General features: G+C 38.7%; 1 protein-coding gene across 1 annotated transcript in view; it reads left to right on the top strand.

The window, feature by feature from the left end:
* The first annotated feature begins 635 nt into the window (after window positions 1-635).
* Window positions 636-27672, top strand: part of LOC134002310 (receptor activity-modifying protein 3-like) — a 30299-nt gene continuing 3262 nt past the window's right edge. The window contains exons 1-3 of the mRNA XM_062441649.1: window positions 636-893; window positions 19997-20026; window positions 20458-20617. Coding sequence (XP_062297633.1) covers window positions 842-893; window positions 19997-20026; window positions 20458-20617 — 242 coding nt within the window. The 5' untranslated portion in view covers window positions 636-841. The remainder of the gene's footprint in view (window positions 894-19996; window positions 20027-20457; window positions 20618-27672) is intronic.

The raw sequence follows: 27672 nt of genomic DNA, 5'->3' as shown, positions 1-27672 counted from the left end.
GGCTCATGATTATGTTATTTGATCCCACAAACAGCCAACAACTGAGCCTAACATTTCTTTTTGGGCAATTGTTAGTTTCTGACACTGAAAACTGGGAAAACAGTCAAATTCCCCCAAAACGTCTGATCGAGGTGCAATGTGAAAGAAAACCAACAGAGGTCAGTATTACTTTACAGAAAGCGTTTGGGATGACAAAAAATTGGTTCAGTCTTACCAATGAATGATACCTTCAGTACACAATAATTATTACACTATAATTGTGACGACATTGTAAAAAAAAAAAAAAAAAAAAAGTAAAGACTCTGGTTGTATATTTATATGTTTACATATGCATTATAACATTGAAAGACACGGTCAAAAAGAAGAAAACACAGTTGTGACCAATTATATTATTGCTGGATTCACATTATATCTCTTTTGAACATATTTTATATGTCTGAGAATTTAATGGATTTTGCCAAGTTATTCTGAAAAGATAATCCAGTATCAATGCTTTGAAGGAACTCTATCATGGTCCTCCTCCTCTCCCTCCTCCCCCTCCTCCTCCTCCTCCTCCTCCCACAGAGGATGCAGGACGGTGTGAGTGGTCCTGAGCTCTGACTCCTGACGGCAGAGAAGTGGCCGCTACCATTAGACAGGAATCACGCTCCGGGATCCGATTTCTTTTCTTTCTGGCGTTTCCCACCAAAATCCTTCACAGTTTGTTTTGCCTCGTGACAGCATGACGGGACTCAAAGTTGCACATTTGGGATAATTACAATAATGGTTCGCTTCAAATGTCCATTTCAACGGAGCTACAGCTGAGGTTTCATTCAAAGTCGGACTAGATTTTTTAAGCGTGATGGATACAAATGAGTTCGCAGTACTAAAACTTTTTGTTGTTGGGATTTTGGGTGAGTATTATTGTCTTTTCTTTTTTTAAATAACAGAACACGTGTGGTTGACGGAAACCTTCCCCTACTATACCCACCTCCATCACCCATGCTGTCTGTGTGTGGTAATTTTTGCCAGGAATGTCACAGCATCACACTGAAAACTACAGCCCATGTTTCAGCTGGCTTTCCCACTATAGTCAGACATCTTATTAATAATTACATGCTACTCTATAAGTGCTCCCATAGGCTATTACTGTACATCCACTGCTGAGAATGGCATGTAGTGCCTCTTCTCAAATGCACTATGCTGTTCACACATTATGTGTCCCTCAGCACTGCCTGAGTGTGTCAGGATGCAAAGTGCACGTAATGAGCATGGTTAAAAGGCATAAGGAACATCAATCACATCTCATAGAGCATGCACTGAATGGAGAATATACCACAGCATCATGCCCCAGTGGACAGACCTGACCCATATATTGTGGCCAATGGGAATTTCTGGATCTGGCTCATTAACTGGTGGTGCAAGGATGAAATCATGTATGAAATGATGTTTCATGGTGGAAGGTTGTAACTGATGGATTCATATACACACACCAGTGTAATTGTTGTCATGATTTAGATGTTCCTAAGGAGGGTCCTAAGGGGGTATTCTAAGCTATAATCATTGTCAGGTGGTGGTAGTAGTAGCAGCAGTATCAAAAAAGTAAGCGGTATTGCAGGCAGTGATAAAGAGGAATACAGATATTTATTTGGTTTGTGGTGCAGTGACTTTGTTAAGGAGCTGGTTAAGTGGACTAAGAGCTTTTTGAAAGCAGTTGCTGAGCTGATTCTGCCGACTGTGATTGAAATTACCTGGCCTCCTACCATGTGCATACATGAGCCAGGTGATATGGGATTTCAATTTCAAGGTCTGTGGCTCAGTAAGACTTCAAAAGTCAGGCTCATAGAGGCAGAGTGTTGCTTTTTTTCCTTGAGCCTCCACAGGGGTTAACGCGCCCAATTTGGCTCAGGTGCAGGGAGATAAATGATAGAAGCAGGGGTCCAACACAAAGAGTTAAGCTTACCACAGACAGGAGGATGTAGTCTATGTTTGGCCAAGACCTTCAGCCCAGACTCCCCTCTCTGTGCTGTATGGCCAGAACAGAAAACTAGCGTCAAGATGAGTCTTTTCTGACTTGAAGCAGGGCTGTATGTTGATTCTAGTGTAATAGAAAAGGGGGACTGATCATAATGATTCATGTGTGATCAAATAGACTCTCATCAATGTTTTGTGCATCCCAAAATGATAAATGCTGTGATTTCACTGCAGCTGCCTCTATCAAATTGGTGCTTATATTCCCATGCTGTGATGCCCTGTAAAGACATGCAGCAGTGGCTTCCTGTGAACTCTTGTCTAGACTCAAAGATTTTCCCATTAAGGGCCCTACTGGGAGGAAGAAAGGGTTTTCAGAGAAAACCAGAACATAATGCAGTAAAATCACATTGAGTCACCCTGATGTGTTACTCTTAAAGCCAGTTTGGTTGATGCAGCAGAACCTAGGTAGTAGTACAAGGTCCCCATCTGCACCACAGAAAAAGAGCGATTCCCACTGACTGCGAAGCATCTGCTTACCCCAATAAACAGCTATTCATACATTCTCACAGCAAGGGAAAAATGCCTTGGGGTTCTTCTGTTCCACCGCCATCTGAAAAAGCACTGTTGTGAAAAAAAATGTTTTTTAAGCTATTCTTGTAATATGTTATTCACAGAGCTGTGGGGAGATTTCAGCGTGTTGAGCTCTTTTCAGTGCATGAGACTGATGTCCATATGCTGGGCTGTTTTTTTTTTTTTTTTTTTAAACCACATGGATGTTGATATGCACAGTGGGGTGTATCACCTGCATATTCCAGGAATAAAATGCTTTAAAGTAATTAAGACAAGTAACTTTTAAAATTATAAAATAAAGGAAGACAAAAGGGACTGTTTGCATTTTTTACAAATCCTCACGTTTATCACTGGAAGAGTTTAGAATTTGTGTCTTCATATTTTGGATTTTTCCAACCATTTTTAACAAAATTAAAAATGTCACATGGAGAGGTGACATTTTTGAGAGACCTAAAAATCTCAGTTTCTTGCTGCTTGAGCTTGATGCTAAAGCACATTCTCTGGTCTTCTCTGCACATCCAAACATAAAAAGAACAGCTCAATATCATGAGAATATGTGAGAATATGTGAGAATCAGCATATACTGCAGGTTGTCATGCCAGGCTTGTCAAGCATGAGAGGCTGCTGGTTATTGGATGTCAACATCTCTCTCATACCTAAAGGCTTTATTACACTAAGCATGAACTCTAGATGTTCATGCTTAGTGTAATAAAGCCAGTGGTTGCTGTTCCCCCAGGCATAGTTATGTTTCAGCCCTCTCTAAAGCCCAACTGCGGTGAGAGTATTTTAAGAGCTTTATTAATCTTTCAGGGGCCTGTTAAAGATTCATGCACCAGAAGGGGCTTGAACTTTGTCTCTTTGCTCATCCTGTTCATATCAAAGTCTAAAATGCTGATGTCCTGCTGACTCCAAGTCACTGTGCAGCGTACTGAGTGCGTTTCTGACTAAGCACCAGATGGTCAGCAGATTGCAGAGGTGTTTTAAGCTTTATAGATGCTTCTATTAGCTCAGTGCTTATCTAATATGCCAAACATTAACTGGACCCAGCTTCTCAAATATGAATATTTGCTGAGTCCTGTGACAGTAAACTGAGAATATAAAGGGCTGTTTGTTTATAGACCGAAGGATTACTTTATTACTTGAGAAAATAATCAGCATAATGAATCAATGAAAAGGTAATGGAAATAATTATTCACAGCCTTACAACAAACTGTAAGAGCACATCAAAATAATCCCAGGAAGCAGCAAGAGGACAGATCAATTTGCAGGAGCCATCATACACTGGTGCTAGCTTCTCAAAGGAGCAGCAAGAGGGCAGAGTTTGAGCAGGATGGCAGCAAGTTGTCTCTTTATATCAGAATATAGCGGTTCTGACAATAGGCTGCTGACATTGTCCGATTTCCAATCACAGGACAGAATAAGTGGTATTGAGCACTATCAATCAGAGCGTTTAATTGAATGTGTAACTCGAATGATGACTGACGACAGACTGTAATTACTGATAGACGGTAGGCTGAAATTTGTTAATGATGACACCATTCACAGAAGATAAAACATTTATAGCTGTGTGGCCAAAAAGTAATTTCCCAGTTCAGATGAGAACAGCAGACAAATCTTAATGAGCTGACGCTGTCAGGTGAGTTAAATAAACATTTTGGTATCCTTCTCAGTCTGTTAGGCTGTAATCCACTGTGCTCTGTTTGAATCAATTGTTGCTCCATACTTAAGCGTGCTGAGATTAACATTTAATTAACGCTCAGGGTGGTTTTTACACCTTGCCCTTTACTTTTACATTCAGAACCAGATCCTGCACTCACATAGGAGTTAAGAGGAAAGCCTTTTGTTAACATTTCTTCCGCACAGAAATAGCCTGCTATGGTCTGGTGTCAAAACATTACAGGGATGATTCATAAAGCTCTTGGGCAAGTTTTATGATCTTACAGTAGAGTGCTCAGTTTTTCTTGGATATAAATGACTTGTGCGGTTCATGTTAGCTTGGCCCAGGGACTGGAGGTGGGGGAGGCAGCCAGTTCCTACCAAAACTTTCAGTAACTAAGTCGTTAGGAGATCTTGCTGCCCACCCACTGATACGCCTGTATTCAGTTGGTTTAGTTGAGATTTGGAGGTTTGTATGAACCCAGTGGTTTCAGTTAATACCTCCAAACTGTAGGCTTGTTAAACCACAGTGTCTTGTTTTCTACGTGTGTTAAATGGAAGATTTGACCTGTAGGTTTGGAGGCTTTTAGAGTTATTTAAAAGCACATTTTCTGCTGAGGAGTTGATAAACTTGCCCAACACATTTAGTTTTATGGTTCAGCAGTCAGACAGTGTATTTATTCTCACATAGGTCTAATATATCACCTGGGTGATACAAGTTGAGGCACCAGCCGATAAACTTGAGTCAGAATTTGATTTTTTTTTGTTTGTTTTAAATCAATACAGTAGGAAAAAAGAGCAAAGAGACCTCCACAGAGGGGCTCTGCCAGTGTTTTTTCCAGTGCTGTCTTGTATTGGCCCCTAACAGCAATGTCAGCAGTGGTCTAAAATTCATTAATACCCCTTTAACACTCCTCTTTGTCCTCACAGCCTCTGACTCAGTGTTGCAATTTGAATTTGTGATTCTGTCAGAGTGTCTCTGGGTCTTCTCCACATCACTAAAACGTTCCCTCTTTTCCCTCCACTGCTGTCTCTTCTCCTCCGCTCCTTTGTCTCACAGACAGGCAAATGAACAGCTTGTTGGCGATGTCCTGAGTATCTCAGAGGCAGAGGTCTTTGGCACTGTCACTGGTCAGACAGCTGACAGGAATATTGCCAGATTTTGCTCAATTCCTTATTTGCAATCTGTCTCTAAAGGAAAAGGGCTTTAGGTCAATCTGAATTTGTACATTCGTTTGTTGTAATTCTTGCAGGATTGCACCACTGAATATATTTTTACAGAAACTTGGAGGATGAAACACTGATCCACTGCATGGCTTATATCACATTTGCTGGAGGAGGATATTACATGTGAACAGATTTGTCCATGTGCATAAAACATTACCGTAACCTCCACTGCCTGTTAATTTATCTGTTGATTTGTCCATCCATCAAATCCCTGATGAGATTTTGGCGTTGGAGTTGATAATGCATTCCAGCGCTGTGGTCTGGTTTTTATCACATAGATTGTACCACGGACTGTAATTAATGGCCAGAACAAGTTGACATATTTATCATTGATTGGCTGTGTGGGGCGGTGCATCACAATGTCTCAGCAAGTTTGGAAATTGACATATGTGTCACTTTCAGTAAAGGAAGGATGAGAATGGAGGTAAATGAATCACAGTATCCATTTCAGCATCAACACTCATTGAAACCACAGGATGTCAGGCATCCTGCATTTGTCATTGATCCAAGTTGGAATTCAAACAGCTTATTAATCTAAGAAGAAAAAAGCCTATTTAAACTGAACTCCTGTATTTACAGCTTTGTATTTTTGTGTGTAACTATGCAACTGTCACTGCTGTCTGAGGCAGTTGGTGTTTTTCTAAAAGCCTACATAAAGTGGATAATTAATGCCTGCCATGATGTTATTCCAAACAACAAATGTTTGGTTTTGTTGGATGCAAGTGTTCCAGTGGAGCTCGCTTTTGTGGTTTGTCAAAGGGGGGATAAAACAGAGTGGCTTCAGGCTGTTGTGGCTTTTATGTTTTAGGATTGAACACTTTTAGTTGAGGAGAAGTGAATGGGGAATACTGATGAAAGCCTGAATTGCACTGCTTCTATAATGCTGTTTTTCCAGTTGATTATCTTTGCTAACGAAGAATAATTGGAAATGCATAAAGTCCACTAAATCTGCCAATTCGCTGTATTATAACCGCATCCATGTTCCTTATCTATCACAAACAGCCTGCACTGTGCATCTGTATGAGCACTCAAATGTTCACGCCTGTATGCATAGACTTTTACACTAAAATTAGTGCTAAAAAATATGTTTTAATGACTCGATTTCATTTAGATGCTCCACAACAAACAAAATGTTTATGAGATTCTTTAGTGCTGCAGCTTCAGTGCTCCTAAACAAGGCATGGTGGCTCATAGACAGATGGATTTGCTCCACAGGGGCCTATTCCACTGAAGCCTGCCTGTAATTTTCCTCTCCACATGGTCGATGGACTGCATTTATATAGAGATGTTGTCCCCAGAGCCACACAAAACCTTTTGCTGTACCTCACATGCACCTACAGCATGCTGTCAAACCACCTACCTAGCAATCATCAGGTGACCCGCTGGACCACCTGAGCTGCTGTCTCTCCATATGCATACAAATAGTGGAATAGGTTTTTTTTTTTTTAATCTATCCGGAAAGTCCCTCGTCATGGATTCTCTCTTCACTGCCACTGGCATTTTATTTCTGTCCGTCTCCGTCATGGTCATCCAGTACTCCTCCTCTCCTCCTCCCCCTCTTCCTGCTTTTGTTTGCCAAGTACCCAGAGTTCCCCTCTGTCTTGCACATCTGTGTCATTCTCCAGTCTCTTCTTCCTCTCTATCTTTCTTGACCCCTAGATTCCCCTACATGGAAGTCTCCACTTCGTTAGAACAGGCAGGATACTACCAGTCAGACCTAAGGGAAAGGTAGCTCTCCTGTAAGTGAAGAAGTGACACTCTTCTTCACTGTGATTAAATTTAATCCTTGAGAGTCGATTGAAAGAGAATCAGCTGAAATATGCACTTAACTATACCAACATAACGTTTGACTTGACTTTAATATACAATATTCATCCATTCTCACTTTTCCCAACTTCAGAGTGGCTTTTACTTCCAATCTATCTCTTGTTCAGTCTCCTCCACAGCAGTTCTGAATTAATTTCGGTTCGCTTCACCTGGCACATCAGCTGGTAGGTGAATAATAAACGCTCAGCAGTCAATCTCTGTGGCCTTTTCTCACCGTGAATCCCATAGGCTTATTTTTACGGGGACTGTCCGTGAACAGAAGCTGATCACATTTCCTTTTTTGGTTTTCTCATCTACAGTGGGAAGTGACTGCTTTTGTCCATGCTTTGGTTGATTGATTGCTTTGGAGAAATTAACATGTACCGTAGAAATAAAGACACTCTCAGGCATTGACAGATGACAAAACCAGCTTCAAAATGACATTTCCTAATCTTTCAATTGTTCATATTTGTTGGATACGAGCTTGTCAACGTTCTTGAAAATGTGTCAAATTAGAATTAACCAGGCAGATTGCTGTAGCACTGTGAAAAGAATATTATTGCTCCCCTTCATTTGCCATTCTCTGGAAATTAGTATTCAAGTGATAAATGAAGTTTTGGATCCTGACAAAAAAAAAGATTTCTCAGAAACTGCAGGAGTAGTGCAGACGACTTTGTGATCTACTATTTTCCCCATCTGATCCAAGAATTTGCACCAGCATGTTTTCAGTCACCTCTACAATAAAAATAAAGGCTCCTTTAGAGAGTGGGAGAGTAGAGAGAACAGTAGAAGAATAATGTAGCAGTATTTCCAGTGAATGTATAGTATCTATAGTTTACAATAGATGATATGAGTCTTTACAATCAATTATAGCTGCACTACTCAAACAGTGGATGAATGCACCTGAAATAACAAACACACAGAGAACTATCTGCCTGGCTCTGCTGTTCCCTGCAGCTCTATGGAGTATTTGAGCATCTTTCAGCTCATTGTTTCAGTTTTCCAGCCACAACAGGTTAATTGTTTTTAACCCACATTATTCTACCAGTGCACTTAAGCTTGCATTTAGTAGATAAAGAGTATTTCACTTGAGAGTTTGTTTCCCTCAAGAGACCAAACAGAGCTAAAAAGAGTGTGAATATTCAACTTAATTTCATCAGGTGCCCACAAATACAACTAGATGTGAATGCTATTGCTGGATGTGTGAATTGGTAACTGTTTGCTAACACAATCTCCATGCAGGCACTGCAGCAGTTATTGTTTACAGTTCAATGTGCTGCCCCTAAATGGTCCAAAATGAATAAATGTTGCTTTAAATGTAAATGCATACATCTTTGTTAGATATTCTCGCTGTTAATACTTAACATTAAAAAAAAGTCCGATATCAACTTTTGATATAAAGGCGTATCCTGAGGAAAAACAGTCTGTAAATCCCCACTTTTTTTAGTCAGGGTCACTGAAGAGTTGTGTTACCCATAGAGTCTAAAGGCAGCCTTAGAGGCTTTTCAACCCAAAGGAAATATATCAAAGAAACACAATTCAAAGAAAATACATTTTGGGGAATAACAGTGAAAATCTTGCAATATCTGGGTAACAAAAGAAAAAATGTGAGATACTGAACTGGGACACAAAATGTAATCAGTGGTTTCAGTACTAAGATAATGGAACTTCGAAATCTTATGTTTGTTGAGCTAATAAGTATAAATGGGTTTGTGCAGGGACCATAACTACAATATATCTTCAGTAATAGCTTATCATTATTTGAAATCCTGACCAATGTTTTAGACTAAGGGCATTAACACTGGGCAAAACTCTGCACTTGAGTCAATGCAAGATTTAGTTTCATTTGCTGTTGTAAAGAGAACTGTACAAATGATCACAATTAGATCAGGCACTGGAAATTTCATAAGAATTATGTTAAATATTGTTACCCAAAACTTTTTTCCCTCTATTCCTTTCTCAGATAAACTAACAACAACATGTAACATTGCACTGTGATCTTATGTGACCCTGACAGGTCAGTGTTTATATCACAACAACATCCTCTCCTTGTTGTTCTGTCAGATTAGGACTCCACACTCGCCAGTTATGTTTGCACTCAGCTACAAGGTCATTCACTTTCCTGTCAGAGAGGTCTGTTGATAATTGGAATGACTGACAGCCTGTATCTGCCTGTCTGTCATACAGTGAGTGGAGGTCAAACTGCTGAAGAGCTTGTATAATCAATGGTATGGCTTCTATCTTCTATCTTCTTTAAAGGGCATCACAGTGGCTCAGTGGTTAGCACCGGTGCCTCACAGCAAGAGGAAACTGGGCCGTCCCAGATCCTTTCTGTGTGGAGTTTGCATGTTCTTCTATTCTGGTGTCCTCCCGCCATCAAAGACATGTATGTTAGGTTAATACTCTGTCAGTGCCCCTGACCACTAGCACTAGCAAAAAGAACTGGCATTGGACCACTGGTGCCCACTGCTCCTAGTGTAGAGGTTGTGTCAAATGCAAAGGAGAAATTTAACTTCAATGTTAAATTTCTCTGAGTGCTGAGAAATGACAATAATGAAATCTTTTATTTTGAATGAACAAATGGCGACATCCTATAGCAGGAAGAATATGCAAAACAGTTGTGCTAACAATGTGATTAATGCTACTGATCACCTGATTTTGTTTATTCTGCATGCCTCATTTGATTACAGTAATGATATTCAGGGTTCACCTAATTTGAAAATGATAGCGTTGGATACACGTGAACCTTGAAGCATTTACTTGACATTCAGTTTAACTCTGCCTCTGCTTGTCTTAGTAAAAAGATTTTCCACAGGATGAGTTAAAATATTCCTTAAAAGCAAGCCCTCCCTCAACTGTCTGCTTCACTGACCTCAGTCTGATAACCTCAGTCATTGTTTGAGAAGCTGTGAATTCCCCTGGATCTGACAGGAGAAAGAATACCAAAGTAGGAAGGATAAAGTTTATCCTTGGAAAAGCTGAATACGTTTTTTTGGTCATCTTACTAAAAGATATTTAGATGACATTTCACCTTTCTTTTGTGTGACCTATTTCAAGTCTTCATGTTTTCCTTAAGCTGTTATATTATTGTCAAATGTATGATTATAGATTTTCTACAAAAATCTGAAGGTCAATACCTCACAAACCTCTAAATTTGACCTCTACTCTAAAATAAGGTGTCCGTCCTGTTCCTTCCTTCCTGGCTTCAGACTCGCTTAGATGTCATCTGCATTGCTGAAATACAAACAAAACAAATGTTTCCCTTGGAGGGTTGTGTTCCCATTGATCTAGCTTGCCTAGTTGTTTTTCTGCAGATGGTGAACACAGGGGACAGCGTGGCTTAAAAATCCCCAAAAATAACATCTTCAAAGTAACTTCAAGGTGCAGAGGAAGGTCAGGCTTTTATTCATGAAAGCTGACTGGTGTTTAAAGATGGAATTGAGTTTGAAATTTATTGAGAAATGCAGGGTTTCTCCTCTTCACTGTGGTCGCATGTTCTGTAACACAGTGTTACAGCAGCTGAGATACTCAACTGCTTAGAATGCTTTAAAGCTGTTGCTGATTTGTCCAAGGCCTTTGACATAGTTAACCATGTCAGCTTGGTTAATAAACTCTGCGATATCGACTCATCTATGCAAGCTGTAAAGTGGTTTGCCATTTACCTGTCAGCTAGAGCTCAATGTGTTCAGGTGGTTAAGTGTTCCTCTTCCTTCTTTCCTGTATTAAAGGGGAGTTCCCCAGGCTCCCTTACTAGGTTCATTGCTACTTTCCATATATGTAATTCATATTCATATTTGTGATAACTTATCTAATTGGTCTGATGATACTGTTATATATATGGCTTCACAAACCTTTGCCTTTGATGTTGTTCAGTCCTGTTTAACTTAAATTTGTGAGAAATGCACAATTATCCCAAATCATGCTATATTCCAATGACAAATCGTTACCAGCTAACCTTCCCAATCTCTCAGCTACACAAGCAGTTGAAGTGATTGAAAAGTATTTAGGATTATTGATCAGATCATTTATCATCTATCATTTAAATCACATGAAGCTGTAATGATGTTGAAGTTTTTTCCTATTGTGATTATCAATCAAAAAAAAGTTATTTGATGGTTCCCTGTTTTTAAATGTAAGAATTTTCTGAATATTGTCAGTGTCACAATATAGTAAATTGAATATTATGGGATTTTGGACTGTTTGGATGAAACAAGAAATATAAGAAATTAGTATGGCCTGCATTCTTACAATGTTGTATAGATGGCTGTTTCCCAAGTTAGGATGAGTTAGACGGAAAATCTTCTTAAATAGGCTGCCGCTATCATCTTAAAGGATGTGCAGAAGGGGAAATTGTCAGAGCTAATTACTGCTGGTGAATTCAAGTATGTAAGTTTCAAAAGATATGGAAAATGACACCATTCGTCAACGTGTTTGGTTTTAAATGTAAGGTTTTAATGTGTTTATGTTCATATTCATTTATGCATCTTTACACCATATTTGCATTTTATTCTCATCATTTCTTTCAACATGAAAGCAACATTATCTGTCTGTAAAGAATAACTGACTATCTGTGTTTTCCGATGTTTAGAAAGCCAACTTCAGTTTTCTTTCCCTTACCTTCCTCTCTTCATCACTCTTTCTGACCAACTGTATGTCCACCCTCTTCTCTCTTTTTTAATCTTTCTATCCATCTGCTTCTAAAAATCCCATCTAACTTTACTCAGGGGCTTCTGTGTAGAAAGACTTTGATAGAACACCACAGATGGTGCAGCAGGAAAAGGAAGACACAAAAGGCCATTTGAGTTATTTCTCTTGTTAATTTTTTATTGCTGTAGGCAGAGATACACAGACAGACAAGACCTCCTTCATATCCTGTTTGGGACACAGTATTCCATTTTGCCTTGTGTTTAAATGAACAAAAGATTCGGAAGTGTAATCAAATTAAACATGTTGCTGCAAAAGTGCAGAAAAATGCAAAAAGCTTTCCTCCCTAATTAAATCTTACTATTACTTCCATCCCTCTTCTGAATCGCTCAGTATAACTCACTATCTTCCTGTCCCTATAATGATGGGGAGGAAGGTAGAGGCTGTTACACAAGCCCTACTACTTCTGTGTGTGCTTCAGATCCATTTGGACACTGCTGGCAATTCATCTACTTTCTTTCATTTTCCATTTCCTCTCATCTATATTCATCTTGCCAGAGCCTAAAAGGTACAGGATGACAGTGTGACAGCGTGCCAACTGATACTCTGGCTTTCACGCTGTCGGTTCCCATGTAGCTCTGACAAACACCTTGATTTAATTCACTTCTTGTTTCAAATAGCTCAGCTTGGCCTGTATAATTTACAGATTTAATGCTGTTTTAATGTAGCGATAAGGCTATATTTCAGCCGACTCGACATTTCTATTTGAGTTCAGAAGGGCATGTTGGATTAAAGCTTCTCCTTATCCACTCATAAATTTAAAAAAAGTGTGGGCGGTAATGGCATTACAACTGCTAAATGATTATTGCTTATAGGTACCAGCATTATGCTCCAGTGGAAGTTGTTTTTTTGTGGATTATTTATGGAGGCTTATCATTGCAGCCTGTTAGTGTCTTGCTAATTATAAACTCCTACATGCAGAGAATCTAATGAGAATCCTGCAGTATTGGTAATTCCCTCCTTTATACATTGAGGAAAAAAATTAGACTTAATTATGCTGGTTTTAATATGTCTGTGTTTTTCTGTGTTTGTGTCTCTTATTATGCTATAGATAGCAGTTTTAGTTTATGTTCACATTAAAGTCTCTTTAGGACAAGACTTGCACCATTTTATTCAAAGACTAGAATTACATAAGCAATGAAATGTTAATTTGCCTGCATGATACTCTGCTTGCACTATGATGTTTAAGCCAGTTTCCCTTTTGAAAATCATAATTGATCTGATTACATCATGAAAAGCTGGGCTTGATTCAAGACAAACTCTAAGCCACGGTGGACAGGAAGGGCTTCATTAGAATAACTGTCTGTGTGTGTCTGTATGTGTTGGACTTGTCTGTTGTTTCTCAGCAATAGCGGGCACAGCCCTTTGAACCTCAGTGAAGAGGAACCTAACTGATAAATGCTATGAAAATAGGCTACTTCAGTGGTTCTTAAATTTCCTCACACCGAGCCCCCCTAAACTGACACAAATTAGACCACTGACCCCCATGTGATAAGATGTTTGCTTTTATAACAGAAAGTGTATGAAACCCACGATCAAAAATAGTTATATATTCTGTCATCGTGTTGCTTCTGGATTATAGTGAAAATACATGATTCCCCTTTTTGCTGTGGACCCCTGGAATGCCTTAAGGACCCCTGGGTGTCAGGGAACCCCACATTGAGAACCACTAGGCTAGATGACTGAACAAATAGGGAAGCAACTTTCTGAATTTGACTGATGAGATAACTAATTATTCAGCTTTCTATAGTACTAGAGATTAAATTGATGAGAGGTTGTGAATGAATTAAAGAGAAACAAATTACCGGTTAGGACTTTAATTATCTGAAAACTGAAAATACCACATGAAGCTCGTTAGTCATGTCTTGTGCCTCATGTCGCAGCTCATTTGAAAACTTGTTTTTACCTAGAGCTACGGCAAATGGGCAGTCATGGCTTCAGTAAAGTGCAAGACATTGCAACAACTCACAGTCTATAAGGTATTTGTGATAGCAGAGGAAGCGACAGACAAATTACATTGCTGCTATTCATCCTCATAGTGGAGGAAAGATAAGCGGTGCTGTTGGAAGGCTGTTATTCGCAATTTGGTGGTGATTGTACTGCTGTTATACTTGAGGTTTATGGGCTCTGTGTTTTTATGGACCAAATAAACAGATACTGTGCACATACACATGCTCTATGCACTTTAAAGCTACACTACTCAATACTTGTATTATATTATATTAAATCATTCAGATTTTCAGGTCTGTATTTATATACTTAACTGGAATATCTTTGCATATCTTTTACAGTTCAGAAATATATTAAATTTATACTGTCCTTTTGACTGTATATAAAGATGGACATTATGAGAGCTCCCCCAAACATCTCAATCACCCACTGGTGCACAGCATAGGTCATAAATCCCGTCCCCTCCACGTTAGTGGGACGTGAGCTAAACTAAAAAAATAAAAGTACACGTCAAATAAATGTTTTCTAAAGAGGGTTTCTGTGATTTTGGGTTGTCCTTTTCATTCTGATGATTGTACAAGAGGTCATTTTTCTGATAACTTTGTTTTTAGTTCTTTGATGATGAAAAATGAATCATGACGTCATGATTGACAGCTGTGACCCCTGCTCTCAAATCTCCATCAGGCAGTGTCCTGTGGGCCATCATCTCAACTGTATTGCAGTGTGGCTCCAAACAACATTACAAAAGCAAGATGGCAGCTCCCAGAAAGGAGATATTTTTGCTTCAGTTTTGCATAACGGTAGTAATATTTATATACAGCCATAGTTACACAAATATGTTTATATATTTATATATGGCTATTTATGTAACCCCTCAGTTCAGCTTCTCTCTGGAACAGGCCATTCTAGCTTCTGTCTCTTTAAGGCCCTCCTCCCGATGAGATCACTCCTGCCAGTTTGGGAGGCAATGTAAACAAACTGTAGTCGGCTTTCACTTTTTCTTGTTGTTTACTCGAAACGAAATTTCTCAAATACATTTGCACATGTTCAAATGTGAAAAACATCTGGAGAAATCCTTAGCAACAAAAGCTATGGAAGTGACAGCTGTTTGTTGGCATGTGCGAACAATTTGACATCATCATGAGGAGGAAGTAAATCTAACCATAACCAAACGTCAAGAGCAGACTGAAACACAGGCTTTTGACTTGCAGGGAGCCTTTTACATACATTCACCTCAAGTTTTGGACCTTTGACCATGTTTAATACATAAATCTAGCAACATAACAGAAAATCACAAAAATCATGATATGTCCACTTTAGCAATGGATTAAATGACGATAATGATGATGTAATGATAAAGGGGTTGCCTGTAGTGACGAACAAACAGAATTATCACATTATCACTATCAACTTTGTTTTATGGACCACTTTACGATCTAACTGTTTACTGATTCACTTTTAAAGTCTTCAGAATCAGCAAGCAGCTGTTCTAAAGACCCACTGTATGCTACCTGTGTAATATCCAATCATATATAGACAAAGTTAGCGACAGATATTTCTCTCATGAGTTCACAGCAACCAAAACAGATCTAAAAGGAGAGTGAATATTGGGTCAGGTGGCCAGAAATACAACTCCAAATGGATGCAGTGTTGCTCTGGATTTGTAATGAGGCAAATGTTTGCTAATGCGCTTGCCTTAATAGTTTACATAACGCCACTGTGTTGTTTCCAGCTTTCTTCAGCGTTCTACTATCCAAAAAATCATTTAATGCTGCTTTAAGAAGTTGGTTCAGTTCCCTGACCTGGTATTTTCTCTGCTATCTAAATCCAGCATGGGTTATTTATTTGGCAAACTGTCACACACCAGGATGAGAGACTTACCATAGGAGCAAGCTGCTATAATTTATGCTCTGGCATGAATTGCTGTTAAACTGAAACAAAGTGCTCACACTCTCTCTGTTTTTTCCCCAGTTCATAAAGCGGGCAGAATGGATTTCATTTCAGAGTCCCCCCCCTGCTGTCGCACAGAGCTCTTACTGAGGGGAGTCCTGCAGCTAGATTGTTGTTACAGGTTATTTTCATCAGTTCCTCCCTCCTGCTTGTGTCTATTAATAACTAAAAAGACAAACAGTTTTGTACCATAGCTTTTTAGCAGGACTATTTGTCAACAACCTATGAGAATCATACCCGAACAGTATAAATGTAATGTTAGTGAAATTGTTAAAGAAGCGTCAAATGAAGAATGAACAGAAATAGGAATGCAATGATCAAATATCCACATTTCTGAATTTCTTTCTTTCTTTTTATATTTTTTCTGTCTCTTCTCTGTACAGAATTTGCACACATTTTTTTTAATTAAACCACCAGGAATACTCTGGGAACAGGCATTGTACTTTTAGATGATCTTCACATGCAAATGAGACAATTAGCTTTCTATAGAAAGAACACATAATCCGAAATAACATATCACATAAAGAGCAAGACTTGAATTTGTTAATCTAACTGTTAATCTGCTTGGTAATTTGGTCATGTAGTGTGAACATAAATCAGTAATGCAAGGCCAGTATCTCATCAAAATGTTAATTAAAATAAATGAAATCAGTGACTACCACCTGTTTCTAGCCATTGAAGCTGTTTAATCAGCCTACAACTACACTGGTTGTGTATGTGGGCGCTGCCATAATTGTAAGATATTGATCTCATTCAATCATTACTGTGATTATTATAAAAGGTTTCAATAAAGATCCCAATTATCTACCTTTTCCACCCTGTCAGCTATTTAAAAAAACCGTAAGAAATATGTTGCACTGAATGACCTTTCAGTGACTTATCAGCAACCTGCTTCTTTCTATTGCTCAGTTTTATTTGAAACAGTAACATTTTACACATAATAACACGTAAAATGTCTTGACATAAGCTTTCTTTAACAATATTGTTGAAAGCTCCTACAGAGAACATGCTATTGTAAGTAGTTTGTTATCACAGAGTGCAAATGGGATATTTGGTTTGTGCCGGGGTTTATGTGCTCGAGATGTATTGATGTTGGACGATATACATGAGATGTTATTTTTGGACTCGCCTGCATGAGGGAGAAATTAAATGCAAGTGGAGACCTGTGGGAACGGGAGGGCTGAAAGCCAAGTTTAGAAGCCAGAGATGGAGAACTTTCAAAGGGTGCAATTTTTAGGAGTGCTCTGTGATTTTCCATAATATTTGATTTTCTGTAATAATTAGCAGACACAAAGGACACACTTTTTGTGCTCTGACTGCTCAGAGCATCTTAAGAAATTGTGAGAAATGATTTTCTGTCTGTGTGTTCGTCTTTATGAATCTCTAATTTCCTTTGAAGAGAGGACAGGAAGTGGATTTAATACCTTGAGATAACCGTTCAGGGGGAAAATGAGAGTGTGGCTTTGACTTTGTGACCTGTTCTTTGCTTGGGGATTCTTAGACAGCGCCCTTAGCTGTCTCTCGATCTGGTCTAATAAAGCTGAGGGTGACTAGGTTGTCACTCTCTGAGCCCCTTTGTCCTGAAAAAGCTTGTCTCAGGAGTCTGTGTCATCTTGCATTAGAAAAATATTTAATAGAAAAGCTTTTACTATTTCTTTTATTTTTGTCAGTAAGGCAGGTTGCTGGAATACCAAAACATCACTGAACAGAACACTGAACCTAACAGACTAATGTCTAACAGAATTTGATGGAGGATTTTACCTTTAAAGTATTAATCTAATCCAACTATATTTATAATTTGAGCACTTTTTCCCCATTCTCTAACACTTTGCAGACTTTAGATCAATGAAAAGGAAAGTCATCACACTCCTCAGAGTCCTCTTGCCAACTAGAAAGATATTTCTTGTCCTTTTAAAACTGAACTAACCTGACCTTTAAATGATGGAGTGCATTATGCCTCCTGAAAGGAAGCTAATCATTTTTATGTAGTTAACAATTGCTTTGACCTGTTTGGAAGTTTGGGCTATGCCATTCAACACCTCATTTGTTCTGTGGTGTTAAAATTGTGTTAAAAAAAAATCCATCCGATATTTTACATTAGAACCAACAATGAGTCTAAGATCTTAATGAAAGAAGGTGTGGTTGATTTGGCAGTAACTGGTGGGACTTTTTGGACTGAAGAAAACATTAACCAATGTTTTGTGTATTTCTTCTTCTTCCAATTGTTTTGCAAGAAAGCAAATTAGCTTCCCAAAATGTCATATGCCAAGAATCTGCAGACCCAAAATCTTTATTTATTCTTGACAGGTTGAAACAACATCAAACCTATCAAAGTACATCTGAAATCAAACTAGACTAGAATCTACTCAAATGATCATTCCAGGTATAATATCTAAAGTCCCCTCCACTCAAAATATGTTTTTTCTACTTGCTCCTACAGCTGAATGTTTGAGCTTCACTGTGCAGAATGATGAATGTGCAGAGTTTGACACTAGAAGGTTGTTTTCACATTCTGCTGAAAGTGGAAAGTTTCTCTGTGCTCATTGGAAAACCAATTTCAAGCTTTGGGCTTTAAGAGCAGGATTTGGGACATCACAAATAGTCTTGAAGCCATTCGTGGTCCAATATTCAACTTACACAAGTGTGATGTGGAAACTTGAAGCCTGCAGTGCACATTAGTACACTAAAAGCTGATTTAACAGTGAAATAGAAGACGTCTTGTATCAAATAGTTGAACTTTTATAATGAACAAAATTTGCATATTCATAGACTCTGGAAATTTTCATGAGGGAAAGGGAACAGATGTCATTTTAATTTAGATTTTAATGTAACTTTTTGTAGGAAAAACACATCAGAAACACATTATTGTTTGAAGCAGACTATTTTTGCATGGCTTAATTCATGTCTGGAGGGGATCGTTAAGATGAATATACTGGATGAAAAATTTTCATCATGAAACAAACAATCCACTTCAAAACATCCCATATGTTCAAAGAGGGAAGTCTCTAAATTTAGCTGGCTAACTTGGTAACAGTGATTGTCCTGCGGGGCGTCTTTCAATCTGATTATCTGCTTTGTAAGTGTGACTTCAGAGAGAGATACACCTTTCCTGTGCAGCAGCATTTTAGCTTTGGTCATTCGTGAAATTCAGCTGTTCATGCGTACTGCTCAGCTACAGAGACCAAAAAAAAGAGCTATGTGCTTGAGTTTAGATCAGAGTTCAGGGTAGAGAACTTGAATTAAATGTTTATATGATGGATGCATTTTTATATCGAGGAATATCACTGGGATATACTTTTCTTCAGATGCCATTTTTCATTCGGTTTCCCTCGCTGTTTTTATTTTATTTTTTCTTCCTCTCAACTTTGAGAAATACACTGAAAGAATAAAAAAAGAATAAAAATGGAAGCATGGAGAAAATTGCAAAAACATAGTGCATGTCACAAATAATGGATTTTCCAGTTATTCACCCCCCCCCCCCCCCCCTCCATTTCCATCATGATAATGCACATACAAATGGATTATATAAACAAAGACACGATTATCTTGCTTACCTCTGATGCATCAGCAATAATCTGCTGACACCAATCAAACAACATTCAGGTCTGTATGGATGTTGTTGTCCTTGGCTGTTGGCTCTCTGTTCATATGCAAAAATGATATATATGGTTCAGAAAGCATTAGTATAGAACTGAGCACCCTTGTGGGTTTTTTCCATTGAAAATCCAGTATACAAAGGTAAATTGGCCTTTTTGTTACCGTTTGAGTCCTGTCAAATGTTTCATAGATGTCTCTTTTATAATGGCAGTCTATGGGGAAGATGTTTTTTTCACTGCAATACAGTGAGTGGCTATGAGTGATGTTTTGAGCAGTGGGTGTCCCCCAACCTTTAACCGCCATTTATTTATTTAATCTGTCATATTTTCCTCTGTACATTTGTGCATATGAGGTATTAGCATTCAGTGAAGTCAAAATGATGAACATCATAAACAGCCCTGACATCCATGATCAACATGTAACAAGCCAGGAAGGGATTAGGGGATGACAAGCTGGGAGGGCTAAAGGTCAGAGAAATATGGAGCTGATGTGTGCATTAGAAAATGAAATTACTTGTTGTCGTCCCAAATGTATTCAGCCATCTATTCACTCTAACTGTCTTCCTTTATTTGTTTCTTTGCAGTCAATGCATGGATGATGGGAGGACTGTCAGGTAAGCATATCCGTAAATCCATCCCTTCCTTTGATATAAAAAAAGATTAAATTTGAATAATCTCTGGGGAAAACTGACTCCTTGCTGCAGAAAAATATCAACAGCAGACAAAAATGAGATGGTTGAAATGAGGCATTTCCAGTTTTTCAAAAACAAAGTGGGAGGAAAACAAAATCACAATGGACAGTATGATAATATAAGTCACAGCTCTATGACAGAACATGATTGGAAAAAAGAAAAATGTCAAAATGAAAAACCATGCAGTATGCAGGCCATGAATAATGCAATAATACAAGTAAGACAATCATGAATCTTTGTCCTGTTTCATTATAGTTACTTCACTGCATGAATGTTTATCAGAGGTTACACACACAGAACAGGACACATGACCTATAAACACTCCATTTTCTTCTTCTTTTTGTTCTCTTCAGCCACTGACACTTTAAACATAGAGCCCACTCCCCCCCGGCCCAGGAAACCCTGCAACGAATCCCGCCTGCAGTGGGAGGTGGAGGTCTGTGGTGAAGACTTCAAGCGGGACATGGCTCACATAGATCCACAGCACTGGTGTAACCTCACACACTTCATCAGGTACGACCATGTGTGGAGGTTTTACACTGACTGCATGTTCATATTTAACGGGCTGATATGAGAGAGGTATCAATCTTCTCATCATACTGTTTGCAAGAGAGCAAATATGCGCATTTTCCAAAAAATACGGAACTACTTAGTTTCATAACTGTGCATTTGTCTGTATTACAGGTGGCATACAGCAGGCAGTCACACACACACACACACACACACACACACACACACACACACACACACACACACACACACACACACACACACACACACACACACACACACACACACACAGAATCAATTCAGTTATAATCGCATTTTGACGGATTTATCACTGACTAACCTGATTTTGTATATTCCCAAAATGGATTATCAGCCATGACATACACTCCTACTCCTTCTTTATGTTAAGGAGATTTCAGGGCAACATAGGGAATAGCAGGGAATAGCTGTACCTATTTGCTTGTTTCTTAAAATAGATGCTGGTGTCCTTTCCTATGAAATGCTTTCGGACTACAAAATTGGCCTGCAGCAGAGAAAAGCATCTCTTCCCCCTCAAAGTCCATAAATTCACCCTGCTGGCCCAAAATGATGTGTTGATGTCGAGAATGGTGGGGAGTCTCCATCGCACACAGGATGTGACAAGATGTCTAGATGCAGCTGTAATTTGACAATGATGGAAGAGTAAACAAGTTATGAGGAAACTTCCCTTGAAGCAGTTTTTACGAGTTATTACGGGGTAGAATTAGTCATTTTGTTTAAGAACCTGTGGAAATCTGCGAAAGATAAAACACATCTGGACGCTGAAAAGCACCCCACATTTTTTAGCTCTTATCTAACCACTACTCTCAAGTAGTGTTGTCTTCCTGTCTGAGTGCTCTATATTTGTAGTTTTAGTTAAGAGGTTGTCAATCCTGCACGGTTGCTCTTTCTCACACACACTTGGATTGATAGAAAGGCTGTACTGTATTTCGTCTCAGTCTCCCGCAGCTGCTGTAATTACTGTGTGTGGGAGAACAGATGGAGGTTTGCTCCCCTAAACCCGAGCTGTTTCCAAGAGGCATCCGAGCCCCGACCACCCATCTATATCTATCTTTATCTAGCTTTTCACCTCATTCCTTCCTCTCACCTTTGGCCCCTCACGTTCATCTTGTTTTTTGCCCCTTTACTTTAACTGTCATGCCTGTAGGGGAGGGAGACTGTGAGACTGGTTTCTTGCGCAATAACATGCACATGGGAGATAAAAACAGCATCAAGACGTTCATCTGAGTCACAGATTTCAGGAAAAAATCCCAAAATTCTGGGAAGAGGGATCGCCATTGTTACCCATCGGTCATATGCTCTCTCTGTTTTTCTTCTTCTTTCTAACTGATATTTTTCTCCAGGAAAATGTTGTCAGAGATTCATGCTGCTTTCCAGCAACACACAGTTTCACACAGTTAAAGATAAAATTAGCCACATCAAGAGTAACCTTTTCAACCCAACGTGAACCACACGAAGCCAGATGTTTGACTTTAGGCGCGATGACAGTCAGGGGAAACATCTGAGCTGCTAATGAATGCCTTTCACTTCCATTTAGACAATAATCAACTGACATCTGTTGGTCAGCGGTGAGACCAATTCACTGTTTTGTATGTCACAGTCAAGACTCATGTAAGATGCTTCAGTCTTGAGTCCTAAAAATGCAGTAACCTATAAATGTACTAAAGAGCCTTAAACAAGCTGTAAAGTTTTTTTCATCACTTTAAATGCAAAAAAAGAAAAAGAAAAAGTAAACACAACTGCATTGATGGCCAGTTCAATCCGGAGACACGTGTGAATGAATTGAATTGTTTATTATACAGATAATATTGATTAATATTATGATTTATTAAGTATTGTCAAAAGTCTTTGGCGGTTAGACTCTACAGGGAGATTTTGAATTGAGGGACTTCAGTCTGATCTGGGCTGATAAGGCTGATGAGTTTGATGCATTGATGAATCTGCAGAGACTGGACGGTGATGGGGAGATGGTGAGGGGGGGAGATGATAGGCTAACAGTTAATGTGTCACTGTTCTGTTGGTTAGATGTGACCAGCTGATGTGAACAGCTGATGCCTTACTTTACACCCAGAGGAATGACAGCAAAGAAATAATGAGTGAGCACATTTGTGGGATGGGAATGACCAATGGTTTGAAAATTAAAACTACATATCTGAGCACACAAAAGATGCTTTTCCTCTCTTTAATTTGAGTGAAAACAAGAGCTACTGTTAACAACTTAACAAAAAAATCATATAGTGTAGCTATGAGTGGGAACTTAGCATTTACTCTACAACAGACATCCTTTATTTCAGACTGTATCAGTGCAAAACTCTAAAGTCAGATGTCCATGTCTTTTCCCTCAGTCCCTCTACATATACTGTATACTGTAAGATGATGTCACGTAAAGTTAATTCAGATAGATCAACTGCAATATTTGTCTACTTTGTCTCTGAATATGATAATCAACTCTTTTAAATCGAGTCACTTCAGTCACACTCTGTAACTCTTTTTATTAATTGTTGTCAAGTCAGGTCTGAAGTCACCAAATTTGTGACAGGACTCTGTTCAGAGTCCGAGTCGGATGACTTGAGGGCAGTGCTCTGCTGGCTGCACTCTGTGTCATAACCTCGTGGGATCGAGTGAGTTTCACAAGAGGAAACGAGCCAGCAGCAGGCGGTTTGGTTGTGTGTTTAATGAACAGGCGTACAAATATGGTCCAGTGATGTCTCTCTCTCACCGTGAGAAGCAAACATAGTTGTGTCTTCTTTTCCATCCCTGCTGCTTTTAGAAGAAACCGCTTAACACAGGACTGTCCATCGTGACTATAAATAGTCAAGAGATCCTTTCATGTGCTGGCTCACTTGTTTTCGTCTGTACCTGAAGTGCAGGATGGGTGGTGTAATGTCCGGTCTCTGTTTTTTTCACATTTATTTCATTTACCAGCAATACATATAAAAAACTGATAAAAAGATATGGAGAAGATATGGACATAGAGAGTTTTAAAGATAAACTACTTATCAGAATTTCTACATTTTGAGCATTTCAAATATGTACAGTGTGTGTATCCATTCATTATTTATTATATAATTGGTAGACATTAAATTTTATAATATTCAGTCATGTTTTGTGAGTAGATCAGACTGTAAAAAGTGCAAAAAATCCCAAATGTCACCCAGATTTCCCAGAAGTTGTGGCTACTGATGAAGCAAGATAATGTGATGCATCTTGTAAAAAGCATGTTTTATCATCTAAAATCACCAGAACTCAACCTATTTTAAGTTTGAAAGATACAGAAAGCATTTGACATGCTTTTATCTCATCATGCCTGGATTACTCTAACAGCCTCTTAACATGCCTACCTAGAAAAATGTAGAGCAGCTACAGATACAGAAGTCAGCTGCCAGGCGGACCATAGTAAACAGGTTTGAGCACATTGTCCTGGCTTTACATTGGCTTCCAGTACGTTTTAGAATTGATTTCAAGGTTCTTTTATTACTTACAAAGCACTAAATGGTCTGACTCATTGTATCTCAGATTTTATCCCCCATATGTACGACCCTGCTTGCACTTTGATATCCTCAGGCCTTTTATCTGTTCCAGACCCTCGGCGGAAGACTAACAGGCACAGAGCCCCGAGGCTCTGGAGCAGCCTGCCTGAAGAAATAAGTCAGGCGGTTACAACTTTTAAATCTAAGCTCAAAACATACTTTTATCACACCACCTTCCCTGATTTCACCTGAAATCTAGTTTTCATTTTTATAGTTTTATAGGTTTTACTATTTACATTTTTATGTGCCTCTTTTTGTACTTTTGTTCTGTTATTGCTGTGTTTTTTAATGTGAAGCACTATGTAAGTTGCTATATAAGTTATTATTATTATTATTATTATCATGATTATTATTATTATTATTATTATGTCCCTTTGTGGACCAAACAACAACAAATATGTCAAATTTACCGTGACTACCTTCCTAAGAGCTCCGCCTGCATGAGTACACATTTTCATTAGACAAATGATTCATTAGTTGTTTTGTGTGCGATATTTAATTTACAAGACTGCAAAAGGATACACTGACTTTCTGCTTAACAGTTTACTTTAGAGCCTGGAGGAGGGCGATAAGAAGGCGAGAGCAATTGAGAGAAAGAAAAAGAGGGAGAGCGAAGGCACAAGAGGGACCAGAGTGTGGTGAGAAGGATCAGGCTTGGAGAGTGAGGGGCCTCATGTTTAAACAAGCTGTGACCCCTGCAGAGCTTCCTCTATTTGACAAATGAGCCGTGCCTCCCTGCAGTGATAGCTGCTGGCCAAACATTCAGTCAACATGACTGTTATTGTTTGGAATGAGGCGGTACGAGCTTGTTGGATCACACAGCGAAGGGTATAGACCAACCACTAAGCTGTAGGCCTTGTTTGAGTGTGCCTATGCATGCACTTACGCACTTCAAACATTTACCTCTAATAACATATTGATTTCCTGCCCTGAGTGGTTTACTGCTACAGGAGCAGCCGGCCTTGATGTTATGTACAAAGAAACAGTGGAGCTGGTTTATCTGGCCAGTTTAATCAAATATATCCACTGTTTGGAATTATGTCCAGCATCTGGTTGGACCAGATGCTGCTCCAAAGTCATCAGAGCATTTTCCTGTAGTCTCTAATGGCACCTAACTGATCATTTAGATGACCAAAAGGCCTCATTTAAATAGATTATGTGGTCTACACAACTGGCAAGAGACTGTTAACTGCAACTGTCTGCCATCCATGGAGAGAGAGGACAGTCAGTATGTGTAATCACTAGACGAACCAAGTAAATAGTTGGAATATTATTGTTTATTGATTATTGATTCTCTTTTTTGTGCAAAGACAAGACAGGACAGGAGTACTAAAACATATGTGAATAAAGTTGTGTGAAGCCTTTTGTGCACAAAAATAATGAAGGAATATTGTGGCTGGGAGTATGAAGTTAGAAAACAGTGAGGTTAATCAACTCATCAACTCTTCTTGAAGCTAGTGGCTTGACGTTACATTGACCACTACCGGCATAACACACCTGAATCCCTGAATGACTGAACTGCGGTAGCTGAGTTTCCTTGTGGGTAATGTAGGCACCAGGTTTAACAAGCAGGAAGAATGCATAGTCCGGCCGCCTCGGTTTTGATCCTTTTTTCAGAACTGTTACATGAGTGCAATGCTAAATGCTATCAGCAGTAGATGATTTGTTCATTTTTCAACAGGGGGGATGGCCAAATGTGAGGATTAACTGCCTGTATTATCATATAGTCCTAGTCTAATTCTTGATATTATAATTGTGATCATCATCTTGATATAATAGAACTGCTGTTAGGCTAAATACATATTTTGTATTGGCCTATTCTTTTACTGGATGTGGACATTAAGCATCTTAATAATAGTTACATCCTGAGGGAAGTTTTACTTATTGGCAAATACTAAAAAAAGACACAAATGTTTTGCCATCTGCAGTTGCAGTACAAAACTATCATATCTGTCTGCACTCAGAAACATTTACTTATGTGTATATGTGTGTGTACACGGGGATTAAATTGACTGTGAACACGGTCAAGCTATTTTTCACTCTCCCTAGCTGATTGATTGCATTCATCAGACAGTTTGAAAACCTGTTAACTGCTGTGTGTACATCTGGGAAACAACTTCAAAAGTCCCTATAGTCCTACATGCTGCATTTTGATCACTTCTGCCTGAAAGCTGTTACATGCATCTCAAACATTCCCTCCACTTTCAGTTTTTCAAATCATTGCCATAAAGAAAGATGAACTCTGACTTTAAATTGATGAATAGCTTAATAAGTTAATCATGAATTCTACCTCTAAAGATCCTTATTTGATTTTCTTAGAACAAACCATTAACTTACAGCTATAAAAATCTCCAGTTGATAGTTTAAGTTAAGATGGCTTTTCCTTCTCCCTGCATCTCCCTTTATTTATCTAAAATGCATCAGTGCAGAACTCTTTTTTCAGCTCCCACACTAACATATGAGCTTCCGCTGGTTTAATAATATAATGTTGCTGAGCTCAGACTTGACAGGAAGCTTTTCTCAGCAAAACACTTTTCTTATCACTGGCATCTGGTGCCTTTTTGCCCTGTATGCACTACACTATATATATACATGTATATATGCAGCATACACACATTCACACACACACACACATACAGTATCCCCTACAGACAGCAGCAGGGTTTATTTGATTTGGAGCACTTAAGCAAAGGTCTTTCAAAACAATGGCTACCGCTTGACGCCAAAGGGTAACTTATATATACTGTACAGAGGGCAATGGGTTAGGATGGTCCAATATATTGGTTGCCATAATGGCCTGTAACAGCTGGTAATGGTCGCTGTTTATTAAAAGTGTGGTGAATACTAACAGCAGCGTACGTAATGTTCTAGATGTTATCTTGTGATTCAGAGATGGATTCTCAACACAAATGTTTATGTGTGTGGTTTTCTTCAGTTTTAACAATACGCTCACAACAGGCAGTGCGTTGTGGACTATTTTGGCCTCTGTTTCACCCCTCAGGCTACATACATGCTTCCCTAACCATCTGAGTGGAACCATCTCTGCATGTTTCTTTCTGGGAGAAAGACAGTTGACTATGTGTTATTATAAATAGGACTGCATCTTCAAATTGCCTTTTTAATTCAACCAACTGTCCAAAACCGATAGATATTCAAATTTAAATGATATAAAACACAGCAGAGCAGTAAATTGTCACACCTGATAAGCTGAAACCAAATAATTTTGCTTGATAAATACAACTATTTATTGCTTATCAAAATAGCAGCCAATTAAGTCTTTTAGATTAGACTAGTTGTTTTAGCTTTATTCATAATCGTCTTCTCCTAAATTAACATCACAATTGAAATAAAGGGTAACAGTGAAGGGCTCTTTGTAGTAAAAATAAAAATACCACATTAGCTTTCATTAGTCTCTGGTGATTTTAAGTGGGGTTAGTGCATTCATAACACAGCAATGTGCAATGCATTTTTATGTCATCATAATGTGCA

Source organism: Scomber scombrus, chromosome 20, assembly GCF_963691925.1.
Source record: "Scomber scombrus chromosome 20, fScoSco1.1, whole genome shotgun sequence".
In the NCBI taxonomy this organism is placed as follows: domain Eukaryota; kingdom Metazoa; phylum Chordata; class Actinopteri; order Scombriformes; family Scombridae; genus Scomber; species Scomber scombrus.
The sequence above is the reverse complement of the archived record's forward strand: the minus strand, read 5'-3'. Positions and strand labels throughout refer to the sequence as shown.